Genomic DNA, 17,673 nt, shown 5'->3' with positions numbered 1-17,673 from the left:
ATGGTAGGAAATTGAAGTTCTGTTCATTTATTTTTTGTGAAGCAGAGGAATCAGGCTAAAATCAGCAGTGTTTTTGTACTTTTACTGAAGATCTGTTCTGACACTCAGCAGTGAACACTGAGAAGTGACAGTAGCGTGCCATTTAGATTTGATACAGAGTTATGCATAACTAGAGCAGTTGTTATATGTTTGCTTTTAGATTTTTGTGACATGTTTTCACTCTCAAATGGAGATCAAAATCCAAAAATTGTTGATGCTAAGAATTCTATTAGGTTAACAGTACGAAATCCTCTAGTCATGTGGCCTGCATATGGCCCTTACTTCCTGATTTTGTCAATTCTGTTGGCCTTCGATCTGAATGTGGTTGTTAATCTACAAGTTTGAAACCAGTTTTAAGAGGTAATAGTAATGTGTAATAGTAATACGTACTTAAGTGGCCAATAAAGTTGTCGTGTGATTTCCCTTGCTGCCCCTTGTTTAAATTGGTTTGAGCATGCAATCAGCTTTGCAAGATGTTTTCTTCCCATTAAATACAATCTCTGTGGGTTTTTTGTTGTTGTTGTTGTTTTAGGTTTCTTAGGATATTTTAGACACAAATTAAACAAAGGAAACCAAATAATACACCTGACTTCTATTCAGAATTAGTTTGTGTGAAAAACTTGTTCTATTTCTTCTTTCAGAGTAAAGCTCAGAAAAAGCATTGCAGTTTGAATTCTTTTGGAGTTTCTGCACATTATACTTTTCATCTGCATTTCTTTTTTTCTGTAGCAAATGATTTTGACCATGTTAGCATCAGAGAATTTCCATTCTTATTTATGTGTTAAAATAGCGGATATATTATGTTTTCTAAGCTGCAATTAACATCTGAAAAGTAACCCTATCTTAATAATCTTATTTTCCGCTTAGTTTCTCTTCAAAACTGCTGCGAAACATTTGTGTAATTTAAGTCTATATAGGGACGATAAGCTTTCTAAAATCGTGAGGTTTCCTAAAGAAAAGTTTTAATTTTGCTTTAACGATTAGAAATCCATAGTTTCATTTCATATATTCAATTTTTCCATGCTGCAAGAGTACATTAAATGCAAATCTTCTTCCAAACTGAGTATTTTGCAAGTACACTTCATAGAATTCAAGTAGCTATTTTGACTTTCAGATGTAGACAAACTGTCAGAAATCTGTTGACAAGTAACTATTATAAGAAGTAATTTTCTCTGCTGATGATGCTAGCGTTCCCAGCAATTAACGTTAGAGCAGAAATATGACTCCTGACTAATTCTGTAGTTGTACTTCTATAGGAAAGAATGGTAAATTGTTGCTTCACTGTGATAACTTGCTTAACTGCAAGGTTTTATGAAACAGATAGCTTAATAATGAGGATGTGCAGATAAAAATTTGTCCTTGGGATGCTCAGTCTTGCCTTCAGTCTCATGTGTTTTTCTCTTGTCAGATCCTCTGAATTCATCTGTAGTTCTTACTTGTTTCCCACAAGCACTTACTGATGGCCTCATGCAAAACATACTGCCATTACAGATTTCATAAATGATGGACTTAGAGTAGCAGAGCCTATAAGCAAAAGATGAATCGAGTGTTTCGTCAGGTTTTGCTTGGGCAGGTGTAAATGAAGAAAAGAAATCGTCAGAACTCTTAATCTGTTTTCTGTACCTACTATGAGATAAATTTCATCCAACTTTTTAAACAAAACAAATAACAAAAATAATTTGGCATTAGTAGGACCTCTTACTACTTTCTGCTTCAGTGTAGACCTTAGTGTTATATTTGAGACCAGCTGACAAGACTTTTGAGACCACCTGTTGTGACTGAATGTGTGCAAGTCTGGGCCCCAATGACATGCATCTGAGTGTCCTGAAGAAACTAGCTGATGTAGTTGCCAAGCCACTCTCCATCCGATTGGAATAATCATGGCTGTCAGGCATAGTCCCCTGTGACTGGAAAAGGGGAAAGTCACTCCCATTTTGAAGAAAGAGAGAGAGGAAGACCCAGGGAACTGCAGGCCAGTGAGCCTCACCTTTGTGCTTGGGAAGATAATGGAACAGATCCTCCTGGAAACAACGTTCAGGCAAATGCAAGATGAGGAGGTGATATGAGACAGCCAGCATGGCTTCACCAAGGGCGAATGATGCTGATCTGGTGTGATGGTCTTCTATAATGAAGTGATGGCATCAGTGGATAGAGGAAAGGCAACTGGTGTTGTCTGCCTAGACTTGTGCAAGGCCTTTGACGTGGTCTCACACCACATCCTTATCTCTAAATTGGAGAGATATGGATTTGAAGGCTGGACTGTTTGGTGGATAAATGGTTGGTTGGATGGTTGCAGCCATAGGGTTGTGGTCAATGTCTCTTTGTGCAGGTGGAGGCTGGTAATGAGTGGTGTTCTCCAGGGGTCAGTCTTGGGACCAGTATCTTCAACATCTTTATCGGTGACCTGGATAGTAGGATCAAGCGTACCCCCAGCAAGTCTGCCGATGACACGAAGCTGAGCAGTGCAGCTGATAAAACTCAAAGGGACCTGGGCAGATTTGAAAAGTGGGCCCACGAAAACCTAATGAGATTCAGCAAGGCTAGATGCAGTGTGTTGCACTTGGGTGAGCGCAATCCCAGGTATGTATACAGGCTGGGAGAAGGAACTCCTTGAGAGCAGCCCTGCTGAGAAGGACTTAGGTGTTCTGGTGGGCAAAAAGCTGAACATGAGCCAGCATGTGCTTGTGGCCCAGAAGGCCAGCAGTATCCTGGGCTGTTACCAGAAGAGGGTTGGCCAGCAGGGCAGTGGAAGTGATTGACCCTCACTGCTCTGCCCTTGTGAGGTCCCATCTGGAATATAGTGTTCAGCTCTGGGGTTACCGATGCAGGAAAGATATGGATCTGTTAGTGCGAGTCCAGAGGAAGACCATGCAGATGCTCAGAGAGCTGGAGCTTCATCTTACTGTGAAGAAAGATGGAGGCAGCTGATCTTGTTTAGGCTCCTGGGAGGCTTCATTTGCTGCCTTCTAGTACTGGAGGAGAGCTTATAAACAAGAGGGAAAACTACTTTCTGAGCAGTTTGATAGTGATAAAAAAAAAAGGGAGAATGGCCTTTAAGTGGAAATTCTTTACTCACGGAGTAAAGAGGCACTGGAGCAAGCTGCCCAGAGAAGTTGTGAATGCCCCATCCCTGGGGGTGTTCAAGGCCAGTTTGGATAGGCACCGTGCAGCATGATCTCGTGGATGATTGCTTGTGGTGGGGAGTTGGAACTAGATGGGCTTTAAGGTCCCATCCAACCCAAGCCATTCTGTGATCAGATAATCAATTTCACCAGCAGATCACAAACAGCGCTGAATGTCTTCAGTTTTATACTTTATCTCTGGGAATGGCTTCGTCTCAGAATAAAGATTACTCAGGTTTTAATACCTTCCAGGTTGTGTAAGGGCCTACAACAGCCTTACTAAACTTCTCATGCAGAATTGCCTGTGATGTTGTTGGTAATGAAAATGTTGATGGGAATGTCTTTCATTTTAGCTAAGAAGTTGAGACTGCAACATTAGGCATTGTTTTTATACTACTTTGGATTACTGAGTGTTTCATTATTTGTGTGGCTTTCTGTTCTATACTGAAGTTTGTCGTCTTGCTGTTACTGACTTATTCTTAGTTCAGCCACCTGTTAAAGCAGATTAGAAGTTTGTTGTGAATTTTGCATTATGATGAAGTTATCTTGGCTCGGTAGAAAAACCCTTAGATGATTATAATAGGAAAGGTCTACAAAATGCATGTTTGTAACACAGCTATTTATCGTGCTCATCTAATCTGTTTCAGAGGTTTGTGTTTACTGTTTATTGAAGTGCCCGTATTTGAAGTGCCACGCTATTTAGATAATATATTCAGAAATATCCGAGAGGTTAATATATATTTGCTTTAAACTTTTCAATTAACTGCTATGCTTAAAATAGTGCATAAATACAAGAAAGTATACAGTTTGGGGCACGTATAATCATATAATAATAATACATTATAACTTGATTATTATGATCCTACGGCGCTGAATAGGTATTGCTACTGTCAAGTGCTAATTCATTCTATTCATCAGCTTGGACATAGGTATCTGAAGTCATGTAGGCCAGAGCTGTTATCCTCGAGGAAGCAGAAAATAATGATGAAAACATCAGGGCTTGTAACGCTGCAAAGTACAAACTTATTCCTAGGTTTGAAGACAGCAAAATTCATCACTATAAACTTTTACTAGGCTGCTGTTGAAGTTGACATTTGCAGCTTCCTAGAGAATTACAGAAATCTGCAAATGGCTTTATACTTATGAAAATGAGGCAAAGTGTGATGTAGAAACCATGTTTCTTGCCAGTTCACCTTCTTTGGGTTTTAGCAGTGCTGATATTAGTTGTTGCTGCAGTCAAAGTTGATGCTTTGTTAAGAGGAGTAGTACAGAAATTTTTTCTTTTTAAGACTTGCTTTTTTCATGGTGTGCTGGGGTATTGATGCTTGATGCATGCACGCAGTCTTCAGTAAAGCACAGTAGCTCTGACTTGCTGGTCTCTTCTCAGTGGTGACAGGACAAGGGGAAATGGCCTCAAGCTGCACCAGGGGAGGTTTAGGTTGGAGATCAGGAAAAACTTCTTTCCAGAAAGGGTTGTTAAGCACGGGAACAGGCTCCCCAGGGAGGTGGTTGAGTCACCATCCCTGAATGTGTTTAAAAACCACTTGGATGTGGTGCTCGGGGACATGATTTAGTGGTGGGTTGTTAGAGTAGTATGGTTAGGTTGCGGTTGGACTTGATGATCTTGAAGGTCAAGGTCCTTTCCAACCTGAGCAATTCTATGATTCTGTGCTAGGGTCTTTTCAGAAATGGAAAGAGATCTACATCTTAGCTCTTCCTGGAGAGATGGAAAGGGAGTTGCATGGGCTACAGGTCTTCTGAATATCATTGCATGTGATAGATCTTAGGAGAAGTAAAAGTGTTTTACTTTTCGAGCATAATCCAGCTTTCTCTGAAAATACTATTTGCTATATGGTAATGACAATGAAGATAAATAGTTCAAATCAAGAATACGTTTAAAACATTTTCAGGTTGTGATACGCAAGAAATTTGCAAGTGAGTGGTGATCTGAAATTACAAATGTCAAAGACGTTTAATGAGTATGCTGGTTTACTTAAACAGCTTTGTAATGCAAAGAAATGAGGAAAAAGAAAGATTGGCATCAGTAATATGTACTTCTAGCCATTTGAATGATTGTAATTCATTTTCCTTAAACATTCCAATGAGCAGCCAGCAGTAGTCTTAAAAAAAAACAATATGAAGAGTGACTCTGCAGAGTGGAAAGAATGCTGTTCTAAAGTAAAGCATTTGCTTTTTGGAGTTCACATTGAAAAACAACCTGCAAGCATATACTTTTATTTCTATAGCATGCAGCACTTGCTCCTTATCTTTATGCCTAATGAGTTTTTTTTTTAAGCAATTGCTAATTTTTCATACAGAGTAATGCATGTACATGCTCTTTGTTAGCTGATGAGCTTTTTAAAATAATGATACGAAAATGCATTGTACTGCAGCTGTTTTGTTACCTTTTAATACAGGTAAGTGGATTTCAAATAATATCCCTAATAGGGGAATTATGATATGATATACTGAGACAACACAGGCTGTTAAAATACATTTCAGTATCAAGTTAATGCTGAAAGATGAGATAATGCCTTCAGCTTTTTTTAGACAGTATATAGTACATAAATTATTTTATACTTCTGCTAAAGCTATCTTTTAATTGTCTTGAATCTTACTTTCCTTGGAGTTGGCTTAGTTTCTGTCATGAGCATGGAAGTTTCATATATGGAATATTTAAGTGATCTTAAAAGAGCCATTATTTTTCTTTTGTCCAGAGTGCTCGACATTCTGATTTCAAGTGATTGGAGTACCCGTAATAGTTTTGAAGGAATTAATCATTCAAGCATATATCAACATTATGAAGTCTCCTGTGGATAAAATACACAATCAAAAAAAAAGAAAAAGCATAGGAAATAGCTTTTTTTTGTAGTAGCTACTTCCAGGCATGCATAGGGATGCTGGCCATCTCCAACACTGTTAACAGGAGAAAGTAATTCCAGAAGCTTCTGTAGAAATTAGTTTTTTGGCTCTAGGTAGGCACCCCTTGTGATGTTCATCTTAGTATATCCTACTAAACAAGTCTGGCCCAACATGTTGATGCCTGTAGTCAGTGATAAGGATTTCTAATCACCCTGTCCGCTTTTTAATCCTGCAGATTTGCTTGTGTCCAGGCTTTATTTTGGCAGTTAAACAAGAAATAAATTGAAGTGGGAGGAAGTGAGTGGGTGCTTAAGTGTTGCGGTTCTTTTTGGTGATACCATAGTTTTTTAAATCTTACCTGGAAAAAGGAGATTTTGAAATAAGCATTCTCTTCCTCTCTCCTGCCTTTCACTAGTTAAATGTTCTTTAGAGCCAGAACACTTAATTTATTGCCCAAAGCCGGTGGCAATCTGTATCATTCTTTTTCTATCAAATAAACTGAATACAATTCACCTACCAAGAAGCAGAGCGATTTCAGGTTATCAGATGTTTTTTGGTAGCTTCTTTTTAAGTGAGTTTGAAGTTGTTCTTGCACTGTTAATTGAGAAGTAGGAAGCCTGAAACAAAACTTGTTTCTTCATTTATTTCTGATATAACTGCATTAAGACTTTTCTGGTAGTCTGCATAAGCTGTTACCTTGAGTACTGTAATCTTTGGAGATGAATGTCTTTAAAGAAATATCTCTTAGATGCTGCTTACTAGGATAAAAGTAAATATTGAGGAAGTGAGCAGGCCCCTCGGCTCCTAGGAATTAGGGTTTTTTTATAAATAACTAGTTTTTGCAACTCTTCCCTGTTTAATAAGGTATATATTGAACTGTATTGCTTGGACTTCTGTTGTTTACTGGAAAAATACGTTGTTAGGGCAAATAGATTTACCAGGATTGTGCCATGTAGGAAAATACAGACCTCCTCCAGAAGAAGCCATTGTTTGAAATTTGGACTAGGAATGGCAAGCTTAAGTATTTGCAGTACACATTCTGAAAGACAAGATTATTGCTCTTAGAAAACATACAAACAACTAACAAGCTACAAAAAAATTCTGCTTAGATCAATATTTAGTACTGCTTACTGAGGTAATCTATTTTTGTATCATGACTTGAGCGATGTTTGTCATCTTTGCTGAAGGAAGAAAGCTTCTAATGCAGTTATGTGCATAATCTGCTGTGCTATATTTTTTGTACTGTGGGCTGTCCCTTTCTGGCATTCTAGTTCTTCATTAGTTCTGCATATTTGAGGATTGACATTATCTATGCTTGTTTACTACATAAATAAAGTAACTTCTGAAAGCTTTTCTAATGAGGAAGCTTTTTACTTTCTGTTAAGAATCCCTTTATAAAAACTGGGAGGTGGAGCAGACAGTTCTAAGTAATGTGTACTTTCTTCCCCTTTAGATGATGGAGAGAAACAGCAAAAACGTGTCAAGCTTTCGTCAAAAACCTCTCCAAAAGAGAGTTCTCAGGCACCTGCATTGCCGTGGTTAGACCAAGAATCTCCATCTGACAAGGAAAGATTTATTCCTCCTGAGCTTAGTATTTGGGATTATTTCATTGCAAAGGTAATTGTTTGCTATTTTGAAAGCTGAAAGTTTTATATTGGTTCTGTAATACTATTTTCTACTTAATCTTTATCCCAGGTACCAATTTTAGATGTGTGATAAAAGCCACCAGCTGTTACCGCTTGTGACTTTCTTTAATGCTACTGTTGTGAAATTAATTTTTTCTCCTGTTATGTTATGAACAAAACTAACATTGGTTTAGAGTACAAATGCATAAGTAAATATGAGTTAGCTGTTTAGAATGGAAATGCAACCATCACAGAACTGCAGAATGATTAAGATTGGCAGGGACCTCTGGGTCCATCTGGTCCAACCAATCAGGGACACCTACAGCAGGATGCTCTGGACCACATCCAGAAAGATTTTGAAGATCTTCAAGGTAGGAGTCTCCACTGCCTCCATGGCTGCCTGTGCTGGTGCTCCATCACTTGCACAATGAAAAAGTGCTTCCTGGTGTTCAGGGGAAACATCTCGAATTCCAGTTTGTGCCCGCTGCCATTTGTCCTGGCACTAGGCACCACTCAAAAAGTGTGGCACCATCCTTTTTGCACCTTCCAGGAGTCAGGTAGCCTTGTCAGGTACTCCTAGATATTACATATGCAGAGGATCTCCCACTGAGCTTTCTCTTCTCCAGACTGAATAGTCCCTGCTCTCTCAGGCTTTCCTCATGGAAGAGATGCTTAAGCCTCTTGATCATTTTTGTGGCTCTTTCCGTTATGTCTGTGTCTCTCTTGAGTAGCTTTTTATCAACATTTCACCTAAAATAGGTGAAATGAATTTGCTTACCTAATAGAAATCAAGTTACATTGCCTTGGGTCAAGTCTGCTGTCTGAGGTCTTCCTGTGCAGAAAACTACATAATAATATGGAGTAGTACAATGCATTTCTGTTATATATTAACTGTATCAGCCAAATAAATATATTAGCCATATTTCAGGAGGAAGGGCAAAAAAGAAATCACAAATGCCAAATCACACAGTGAGGCACTGGTGGTGGGCTTGTCATAAATATTGAGATCTGTAAGTAGAGGATAGGATATTTTTATTAATTAGTCCTTAAGCCCTTGGATGATTTAGAGTGAGAGGGAATACAATGGTGGCTTTGGCTTCTCTCCGACAAGTAAAAGCTTTTGTCTCCTACGTACATTTTATATTCCGGATGTGAAAGTAGAGAAAAACAAGAACTGGAAAAGTGTTATGATTTTCATTTTCAGCGTTAGAATTTTGAATAATATGAAAATGACAGTAAACATTGTCATGAGTCACAAATTCCACATTACAATGTAGAATAAGATGGCATACTTGCTGTTTTATAAAATATTAAATATTGCAGTGATTTATTCTTGAAAACATAATGTAAAACTAATTGTTGGCTAGAAGATACTTAAGGAACATTGTGTATTTTTAGCCTTTTCTTCCATCACAAAGTAGAGTGGAGTATGATTCAGAAGAGAGTCAGGAAAGTGGTGAAGATGATGATGATACTGATGGAGACGTGTTTGCATCAAATTCACATAATCAAGAGCATTCCAATGCTAATTCATATAGGTGAGTAACTTTTTTAGAATGCAAGTTGCTCTACAATGGTTAAATGTGCATTTTTGGCCATTTATTTTTGAGATCATATACCAGTTACTTGGTATTTCCTGGAAGCATGTTATCTAAGCTAATTTTTCACAGTGATTAGTTTACTCTTTCGTACATTGTATAGTGGCCTTTAAACTCAAAATATGTACAACATCCTAAAATACTGCAATAATGCATAGTTTATTGTAAGGATATAAAACTTTAAGAAATCCTAACTGTTAATGCATTAAAAAAATTCCTATTAGTAAATGACTTGTTAGTATTTTCTTACTAGTTGGTCACTGATGCGATTGGCAATGGTTCAGCTGGTACTTAACAACTTGAAGATTTTCTACCCTTTGGCTGGACACGATCTTTCAGGTAATAAGCAGCAGTTCTCTTTTTATATGTAATGTTAGTCATGTGTTGAGTATTAAATACATACTATTTTTAATATAAAAGTTCTTATTTTTTTCATAGTCTGGGAGTAAGTGCCGGGTCCTGCACTTGGGTCACAACAACCCCAGGCAACCCTACAGGCTTGGGGAAGAGTGGCTGGAAAGCTGCCTGACAGAAAGGGACCTTGGTGTGCTGATGGACAGTCAGCTGAATATGAGCCAGCAGAGTGCCCAGGTGGCCAAGAAGGCCAACGGCATCCTGGCTTGGATCAGGAATGGGGTGCTGAGCAGGACTAGGGAAGCCATCCTGCCCCTGTACTCGGCATTGGTGAGGCCCCACCTCGAGTACTGGGTTCAGTTTTGGGCACCTCACTACAAAAAAGACATGGAGGTACTGGAGCAGCTCCAAAGAAAGGCAACAAGGCTGGGGAAGGGCTTGGAGAATATGCCCTGTGAGGAGAGACTGAAGGAACTGGGGCTGTTTAGTCTGGGGAAGAGGAGGCTGAGGGGAGACCTCATTGCTCTCTGCAAATACCTGAAAGGTGACTGCAGTGAGAGCGGGGCTGGTCTCTTCTCACTGGTGACAGGTGACAGGACAAGGGGAAATGGCCTCAAGTTGCACCAGGGGAAGTTTAGGTTGGAGATCAGGAAAAACTTCTTTCCAGAAAGGGTTGTGAAGCACTGGAACAGGCTCCCCAGGGAGGTGGTTGAGTCACCATCCCTGAATGTGTTTAAAAACCACTTGGATGTGGTGCTCAGGGACATGATATAGTGGTGGGTTGTTAGAGCAGTATGGTTAGGTTGTGGATGGACTTGATGATCTTGAAGATCCTTTCCAACCTGAGCGATTCTGTGAATCTATGATTAAATTGTTTTGATACTTTCTGTCAGAGTATTATATTTATGAAATAACATAATGGATGGTTAGGAGGAGTGGATGAAAGGTTTAGCATTTAGCAGGAGTCTGTACATACTTGTTCTTTTCTGTGCCTCTTAGTCATGCAGAAGTGCTTACAATATTTTTATCCTGGTGGAAAACTTACTTTTTTTTTGTAATTCAAGTTGCATAATTCCTACTCTTTGCTTAATTTATGTTAGCCTTGGAGAAGGCCATTCCTTTATCTACTAGTGTCAGCACAAAGCAGTTAATTTTTTTTATACTTGGAAATACCAGGTTGAGGTTTGAGTAAAGGTTGGTTTTGGAGATCCTTGAAATAAGCTTAAGTATTCAGCTATGGGTTTGTCTACATCATGCTTATAAGGGAATATTAAGGTTTTTATTCTTGTTTACTCACCTTTCTAGAGCTTCCAGTTAGTTCACCAGTATGCCACGCAGTTCTGAAAACACTGCAGCGCTGGGAGCAAGTTCTGCTCCGACATCTTGAGCTATATGGTGGTCCACCTCAACATTATATTTCAGTTCATGCTTCTGAGGATGCCCTAGCTGCTGGTCCTGCATTGCTTCGCCATAAAACTTTGCTTGAGCCTACAAACACTCCATTCAGGCGAGTCTAATGTTTATAAATGCTGACTAATGTAATATACATGAATCAAGTATTATGTAGTCAATGCATGTAATAGACCTAAACTTCAATAGCAGTGTCATGCCATTTTCTGTATCTGCTGTAATCTCTTGTGAAATTTTGGGTGCATAGATATGGGTGAATCTATGCATATCTGGTCCAAAGACTAGAAAAAGCAGTCAGAGTTTGTAATTTTTAACAAGTTACTACATAGGATAACTATGACTGACAATAAAATAAAGAACACCGAATTTGCCCTGAGAGATGATCGTTAAAGATGAGTGATGATTAGTTAAACTTTAATTCAATTATTAACTAATTGTCCCACCATTTGAAGGAATAAAATTCTTATCAGTATCTTCTAAATTCAAAGAAATGTTTATTATAATTGCATAGTTGTATAGTCCATATGCAACATCTTCTGTCAGAAGAGTATTCTCAGTTTCTTAAATAGTCTCTTTTTAAATAGATCCCTGCTGCCTCAATTTTACTTTCACCTTTATTTTCAGAATCGACAGTCTGGTTGTTTATTGTGGAGCATATCATGCTTATCATGCTTCACTTTAGTGACTTGAGTTGATGAAAAAGAAACAGCTTGACGTATATCTGCTGCCTGGCATTATTTTAAAATCATAATTTAAACTTACTGGAGGGTTTCATGGGTTTGGCCTGCCATAAGCAGCTCCATTTGTATTTACAAATTTTACTTTGTTGTGCAGTTTCCGGAGATAAACATCAGTCTTTGAAGACAGATCAGAATTAGAACCCTTCTGATTTTCTTTTTTAAATAAGCATCATGGATATTCCAGGTGTTACGCAGTTATTAATATGTTCCTAGAAGGAAGTGTTAGTCTTTCATTGTTCTTGCATTAGAAGCACTAATTATGAATAAGCAGAAAAGATCCATTTTATAAAGAATGGAGTGGCCTAATAAATAATATTATGTTGAGCTTATTTTTGTGTAGTCGCATTGAGATTTTTCTCAGCTGTCCCAGGATAGGAGGTGAAAATGCTGCATGTTCTTTTCTTACTCTCTCATGTAGGTTTATCAGGAAGACAGGACAGCAATGTTTGTGAATAAGTGTTGTGCAGTGGTTTCAAGAGCTGCAGTTTTGCCTTAACCTTTTTTTATGACTGTAGTTTGATTAGAATGCAAGTTATTGCACTGTCTCAAGCATGAGCAAGATGGAAATATTTATTTTAACTTTGCTCTGTAGATCTAATAGTCATGTTGCCTTATCTGTGAAGAGGCTCTGGCAGTACTTGGTTAAACAGGAAGAAGTCCAGGAAACCTTTATCAGAAATATTTTTACAAAGAAGCGATGCTTAAATGAGGTTGGTATGGCATTTAGGGTATGTAAAATTTTTCAGGATAATTTGTGAGCTTTTAGTGAGCTTATCTGGCTGGCTTGTTTGCTTTCTAGAGCACGCATGAATAATAGGCTTGGCTATGACTCTAAATGCGCAGTATTTCTTACTAAAAGATCAGTTTCCATTGTTTCATTGAAAACAGTAACCATCAGATTTTGATTGTACATTGACTGAAAAAACTTCACTGCAGTCAGCATCGTTGTTCATATCAGTATAAAAGTTGACTCAAAAGAATGACAAGCTCTAAAATTTAAAAGATCAATGGTGGTAACCTAACCCAAGTTTGAATTTATCCCTGCTGCGGTCATCCTGGACTTACCCACTGGTTTCTGTCATGTTATTATTCACTTTTAATTTGTTTAAAAAGGTAATTTTATCAAGTAATATTTCTATCTCTGGTAACTTTTTCCAGTATCTAGCTGAGCTTGAAGTGGCAGACTCAGTTAAATTTGTTGAAGCTATGGTTCTGTAATGGAGTTCTGTTGCTTTTTCCCTCTTTGGTTGCTTTTTTTTTTTCCTTAATGACCCCTACTCCCATTGTTTCAAAAGAATGACCTTGTTTCATTTAAAAAACAAAACTACAAAATCTACTGTCAAGTGACAGAATCGGAGGAGAAAGAAGCAGATCAGAGCAAACCACGGCATACAGGAGAAAGGGTATTTATGACTAGTAAAACCATGGCAGCAAAGAGTTCTGTATGAGTTAATCTTTGTCCTGTCGCAGCTAGAATATTATCTTACTTGGGTGCTTGTGTTGAAGCTATTTGTGTTCACCACGGATTGCAGTAAAAAGGAAAATTGTTCTTTTCTTGTCTTGTTTGAAGATGTTCCACTTCCAATAATGCCTTACGTTAATGCAGCCGTGTTGCTATGCTGTATGGGGAGGTATTTTGGAGTACTTCAGATGTGCTTTATGTTTCCAATCAAGATCATTGACATCCTTGCACAGCATACATTTGTTAGCTTTATTTTCTATCTTCCTGTTACGAACAATAAGTGGAGATTACTTATATTCCAATAAATTAGACTTCTGAGATGATGTTCCTGTTGCAGAATAGGTATATGTATGTCCTCCATACTAAATATAAAGTGAGAGAATATAAACTTGAGGATTACTACTGCTGCATAACAATATATGTAAGTGAAGTGCATGTGTATGCGAACACACTGTTGTGTTTTAACTGTTCTCTGTTGGGTTAAACAATGAGGAATGAAGGATTTCAGTGATACCTAGCATATTATGTCTTATCTTATGTTCTTTCCTTGGTGAAGTCGTTAGAGGACCATAGTGAAACTTTGAAAAATTCTGTGGTGGAGGAGCCCATCATCAATAAGGTACAAAGCATGCTGAAATTAATTGGACCATACATCGTTACAAAATGTTTTGTAAATAAAGCCTTATTTATTAGCATAATCCTGGTTTGAGATTGGAAACTTCTGATGAGTCTTAGTTTCAAGATAGCAGTAGATAAGCCCATTTAAGATTATTGGAAGACTGGTACAAGAGACTCAAAAATTATAATACTGTGCCTTCAAATACAATTAGAAATATTGTATTCTTAAGATTTTCTCTTAGAAAAAAATGGTGAGAACACAAAAATGAGAGCGTTCTGCGATGTCCTCGGGCTATCTTGTTGTGGTTGTTTATATGATAAAGCAGTGTTAGAAAGCAGATCATTGCAACTGACTGGGACCAATATCTTCATTTTTTGAAGATTTGCTCACCACGTAAAACAGATGATGTTTTTGGACCTGTTTGTAACTGCAGTTTTCTGCAGTGTTGTGTATGTAAGATGACCAGAATGTTGGCTTTTACTTTTTAATAAAAGGTGTACCACTCTGTGGTGTAAAACAGCTACTGCTCTTTCCCAAACCTTGAAAAAGATTGTTTGCAGATCTTTGAGGGCACTGCCTTACTGTTTTTCAAATGAAATATCCATTGGTAAATCTTTTTAATAACGATGAAGTAAAAAACTGAGGTGAAGTAGGAGTAGTTCTGGAGTAATTCTGTTTCTTTTTGGAGAAAGTACAGAATCTTATGTTAGTGATTGAGGTTTGGATTTTTCTGTTACCATTTCTCCATTTGTGTTTGGCATTGCCTTTTTGACTTTTTACTACAGCAGACGTGTCTGCAGTACCATGCAATACCAAACTAGTCAATTTTGAACAAGAGTTCTGATAGAGATGCACCTTAGAATTTTGTTGTGTGCTGGCACATACTCAGGTGCATTTCTAAAATGAGAAAAGGTACGCAAGGGGAGCATTACATAATATAATGTTAGATCACACACACAAAAAAAGAAAACTTGATAATAAAAAGTTATTTTTCGTAATAGCTGCTGTTTTGTGGTAGTGGAATGTACAGGACCCATTGGCAGGTTATGTAATGGTGGAGAACATGTCAGCTGAGAAACTTAATATATATTTTCCTGATCAGAATAAGGTCTGTGCCTTCCTCTGGACTGTTTCATCAGTCCTATCACTCAAAATAAATATTAAGTACATCAAGGCTCAGTTACCACTTCACAACTCAAAGTGTTCAAGCCTCACAGGTTTTCGGCATCCCTGAAGAACTTGAGAATGAACATGGTATTGTTATTATATAAAGTCTTTTTAATATTGCTTGGGTAATCTCAGCATGGCAATAGGAAGCTAAATTACTGTGCACAAGAAAGATTTACTGCAGTAATTACAAGTCTCTGTCATAGTTTTTAGAGTTAAAATTGAGGGAAAAAAATAGGAAAATTCATGCGATGTAGTGCTTGGTCTTTGTAATCCCAGTAAAAAGGCAATACTGGGTAGAATTGTTTGTTTGTTTGTTTGCATTTAAATATGCTTTCCTTTTTAAATACAGATAGAAACAGATTTAGGATACCCAGGAGGCAAGGCAAGAATAATTCATAAAGAGTCTGACATTATCACTGCTTTTGCAGTCAACAAGGTGAGTGTAAAGGAGGTAGGATAATCTGATTAATCTGTTTGTGTTGTTCTTCTGCTTGTTGAGCACGTGGTAGTGCGAGTAGGTGGTATGTTCTCTGCAAGCTATGCTGACACAGCCTGAATTCTTAGCGCTCCCTTCTCTAAAGCAATTCATAATTATTTTACCATAGTTAAACAACTACATTGCAGATTATCTTCCTTTTTTATTGCGGAAATGATAGAGGGAAGGGAGAAGTGGCCTCTGCCTTTTCTTGAAGCTTGTGTATGGGAGTGTTTGTTGCCTTTGGCAAAGAAAGGAGGAGGAAGAAAGTCCACTTTCTCCTGTTTAACTACTTAAGCCTTAAATGGAGGAACGAAGGGGAAACCGGTTGAAAGCATTGTAGTGTACAGTATGAGACAGCTGAGTCATCATTATCCTCGAACAGATGCAAGGAGAAACTGGAGCTGGTTGGTTGGTACAAAATAGAAATTGTGCGATGCTGTCCCAGACAGCTTTTAAAGAGGAAGCTTCCAAGTTTAGCTAGCTCAAATGTATAGATCTGTGGGCATAAGTGTTTGCTATCCTGTGTGGATTAAGTGTATCGTTTTCTTACGACTGTACAAAACCCAGCACCTGTGCAGTCCTTCTGTAGCTGTTTTTTTGTGTGACATTTTTTCAGGCAAATCGGAACTGCATCGCGATAGCATCGAGTCACGACGTTCAAGAGTTGGATGTTTCTGCAATACTGGCTACGCAGATCTACACCTGGGTGGACGATGATGTGGAAATAGAAAATAAAGGGTATACTTCTTATGTTTCCAACATCACAGCTTGACTGTGCATAAATCAGCCTAACAAAGCACAGTATTTAATGTTGTTGTTTGGAATCTAACTTACAATGTTCTTTCATTTATAGGGCTGATGATTTCTTAGTTATACACGCTCGTGATGATCTGGTAAATGTTCAGGGAACCACTCCTTATACTCACAGTAATCCTGGCACACCCATTAATATGCCTTGGCTTGGTAGTACGCAAACTGGCAGGGGTGCATCTGTGGTAAGTCACTCGTGAAAGATTAGACTTATCTCTTTCTCTCTACTTTTGTTTGCTCACTGTCGCTGATTAAATCTTACAGTTAACATGTAAGTAAATGTTGCCTTTTTACTACAGTAATTTTTTTCTAATTTTTTATAATCAATTATTATTATTGCACAGAATTTAATATACACCAAATAAGGAAGCAGAAGTTTTACTAAACAATTTCCTTTTTACTTAAAAATCAAGGTTTAGCGAAGAAGTTACAGCTTAAATTGTTGCTTTTTAAATGCGCTAAGGCTAAATACAGTTTCCAGAAAGCGTAAATTCAGGAGATGTCAAAAGATGAATTCATAGAGATTGGCTTGAAATGCTTGTGTAAAATATTGAAGCAGCTTTTAGTTTAACCAAAATCTGAAGCTTCATTCTGAGTTCCAGAGCATTCCAGGTATTATTTTAAAGTGAATGCCAACTTCTGCCCTGGTATAAATTGCCATTTTGTTACACTGTAGGCCCTTCTAGAAAGGATGAACTCCTAAAGCAGGTTTCATAGGCAGGACGAAGGCTTCCAGTGAGGTGAATTAAACTCTGGAATTGAGCAAATTAAACTTGGGAAAAAATGGGGATTTCTGGTTTCATAAGAAAAATAAGGGAGGCAGTATTGCAGGAACAGGACCAGCTACAAATGTCACGTGTAATTTGAGCTACGTACTGCTAACTTTAAACATTGGGCTTTTTTAACTCAAAAGCTGCAGGGAGCTCTGTCTTCTGTTCTTTGCATCCATACTCTATCTGATGTAAACCTTGGCCCTGAGCAAAAAGATACTAGCTCAGATTTAGCTCCAATTAGAAGCTAATTCTAATCTGTCTATTGGCATACTTAACTTGGTCCTGTGAGTACTTACCTAGGTCCTGTGCAACATAGATGCTCTGTAATAATGCAGGCCTGTTGGTTAGTCACCAGGAAGATGCTTACTTGCAGTCACTTAACTGGGCTGAAGCGATCATACCAGACACCTTTGTCTCTCAGCCTGTCTAAACGTTGATGTGGAGCTGGCCTGGATAACTGAATGCATTACATCTCATGACTTGGCTGCAGTTTATAGTATTTAGCAGCTCAGAGCAAGCCAAAAAGTGTGGTAGAATGAAAGAACCATATGTTTTTTTTATTTATAGTAACAGTTTAGTTTGAATATTAGGAAAAGTAAATAAGGAAGGAG

At 38.0% G+C, this 17,673-nt stretch overlaps 1 protein-coding gene across 4 annotated transcripts in view; it reads left to right on the top strand.

Moving 5' to 3' along the window:
• DMXL1 (Dmx like 1) overlaps positions 1-17,673 on the top strand; it is a 79,851-nt gene that overhangs the window by 51,438 nt on the left and 10,740 nt on the right. For 3 of the 4 annotated variants that reach the window (XR_002433622.1, XM_021381409.1, XM_021381410.1), the window contains 9 exons: positions 7,477-7,640; positions 9,047-9,186; positions 9,500-9,585; positions 10,906-11,107; positions 12,343-12,460; positions 13,769-13,831; positions 15,351-15,437; positions 16,096-16,217; positions 16,333-16,474. Coding sequence is in view for 2 of the 4 variants with exons in the window: in XM_021381409.1 (XP_021237084.1) it covers positions 7,477-7,640; positions 9,047-9,186; positions 9,500-9,585; positions 10,906-11,107; positions 12,343-12,460; positions 13,769-13,831; positions 15,351-15,437; positions 16,096-16,217; positions 16,333-16,474 (1,124 nt within the window). In the remaining 2 variants the exon portion in view is untranslated. Of the gene's footprint in view, positions 1-7,476; positions 7,641-9,046; positions 9,187-9,499; positions 9,586-10,905; positions 11,108-12,342; positions 12,461-13,768; positions 13,832-15,350; positions 15,438-16,095; positions 16,218-16,332; positions 16,475-17,673 lie in introns of those variants that run through there. The other variant, XR_002433623.1, reaches the window with a different exon arrangement.

The sequence above is a fragment of the Numida meleagris genome, chromosome Z, assembly GCF_002078875.1.
Source record: "Numida meleagris isolate 19003 breed g44 Domestic line chromosome Z, NumMel1.0, whole genome shotgun sequence".
Classification (NCBI taxonomy): Eukaryota; Metazoa; Chordata; class Aves; order Galliformes; family Numididae; genus Numida; species Numida meleagris.
This window is presented reverse-complemented; position numbering and strand designations above follow the sequence as displayed.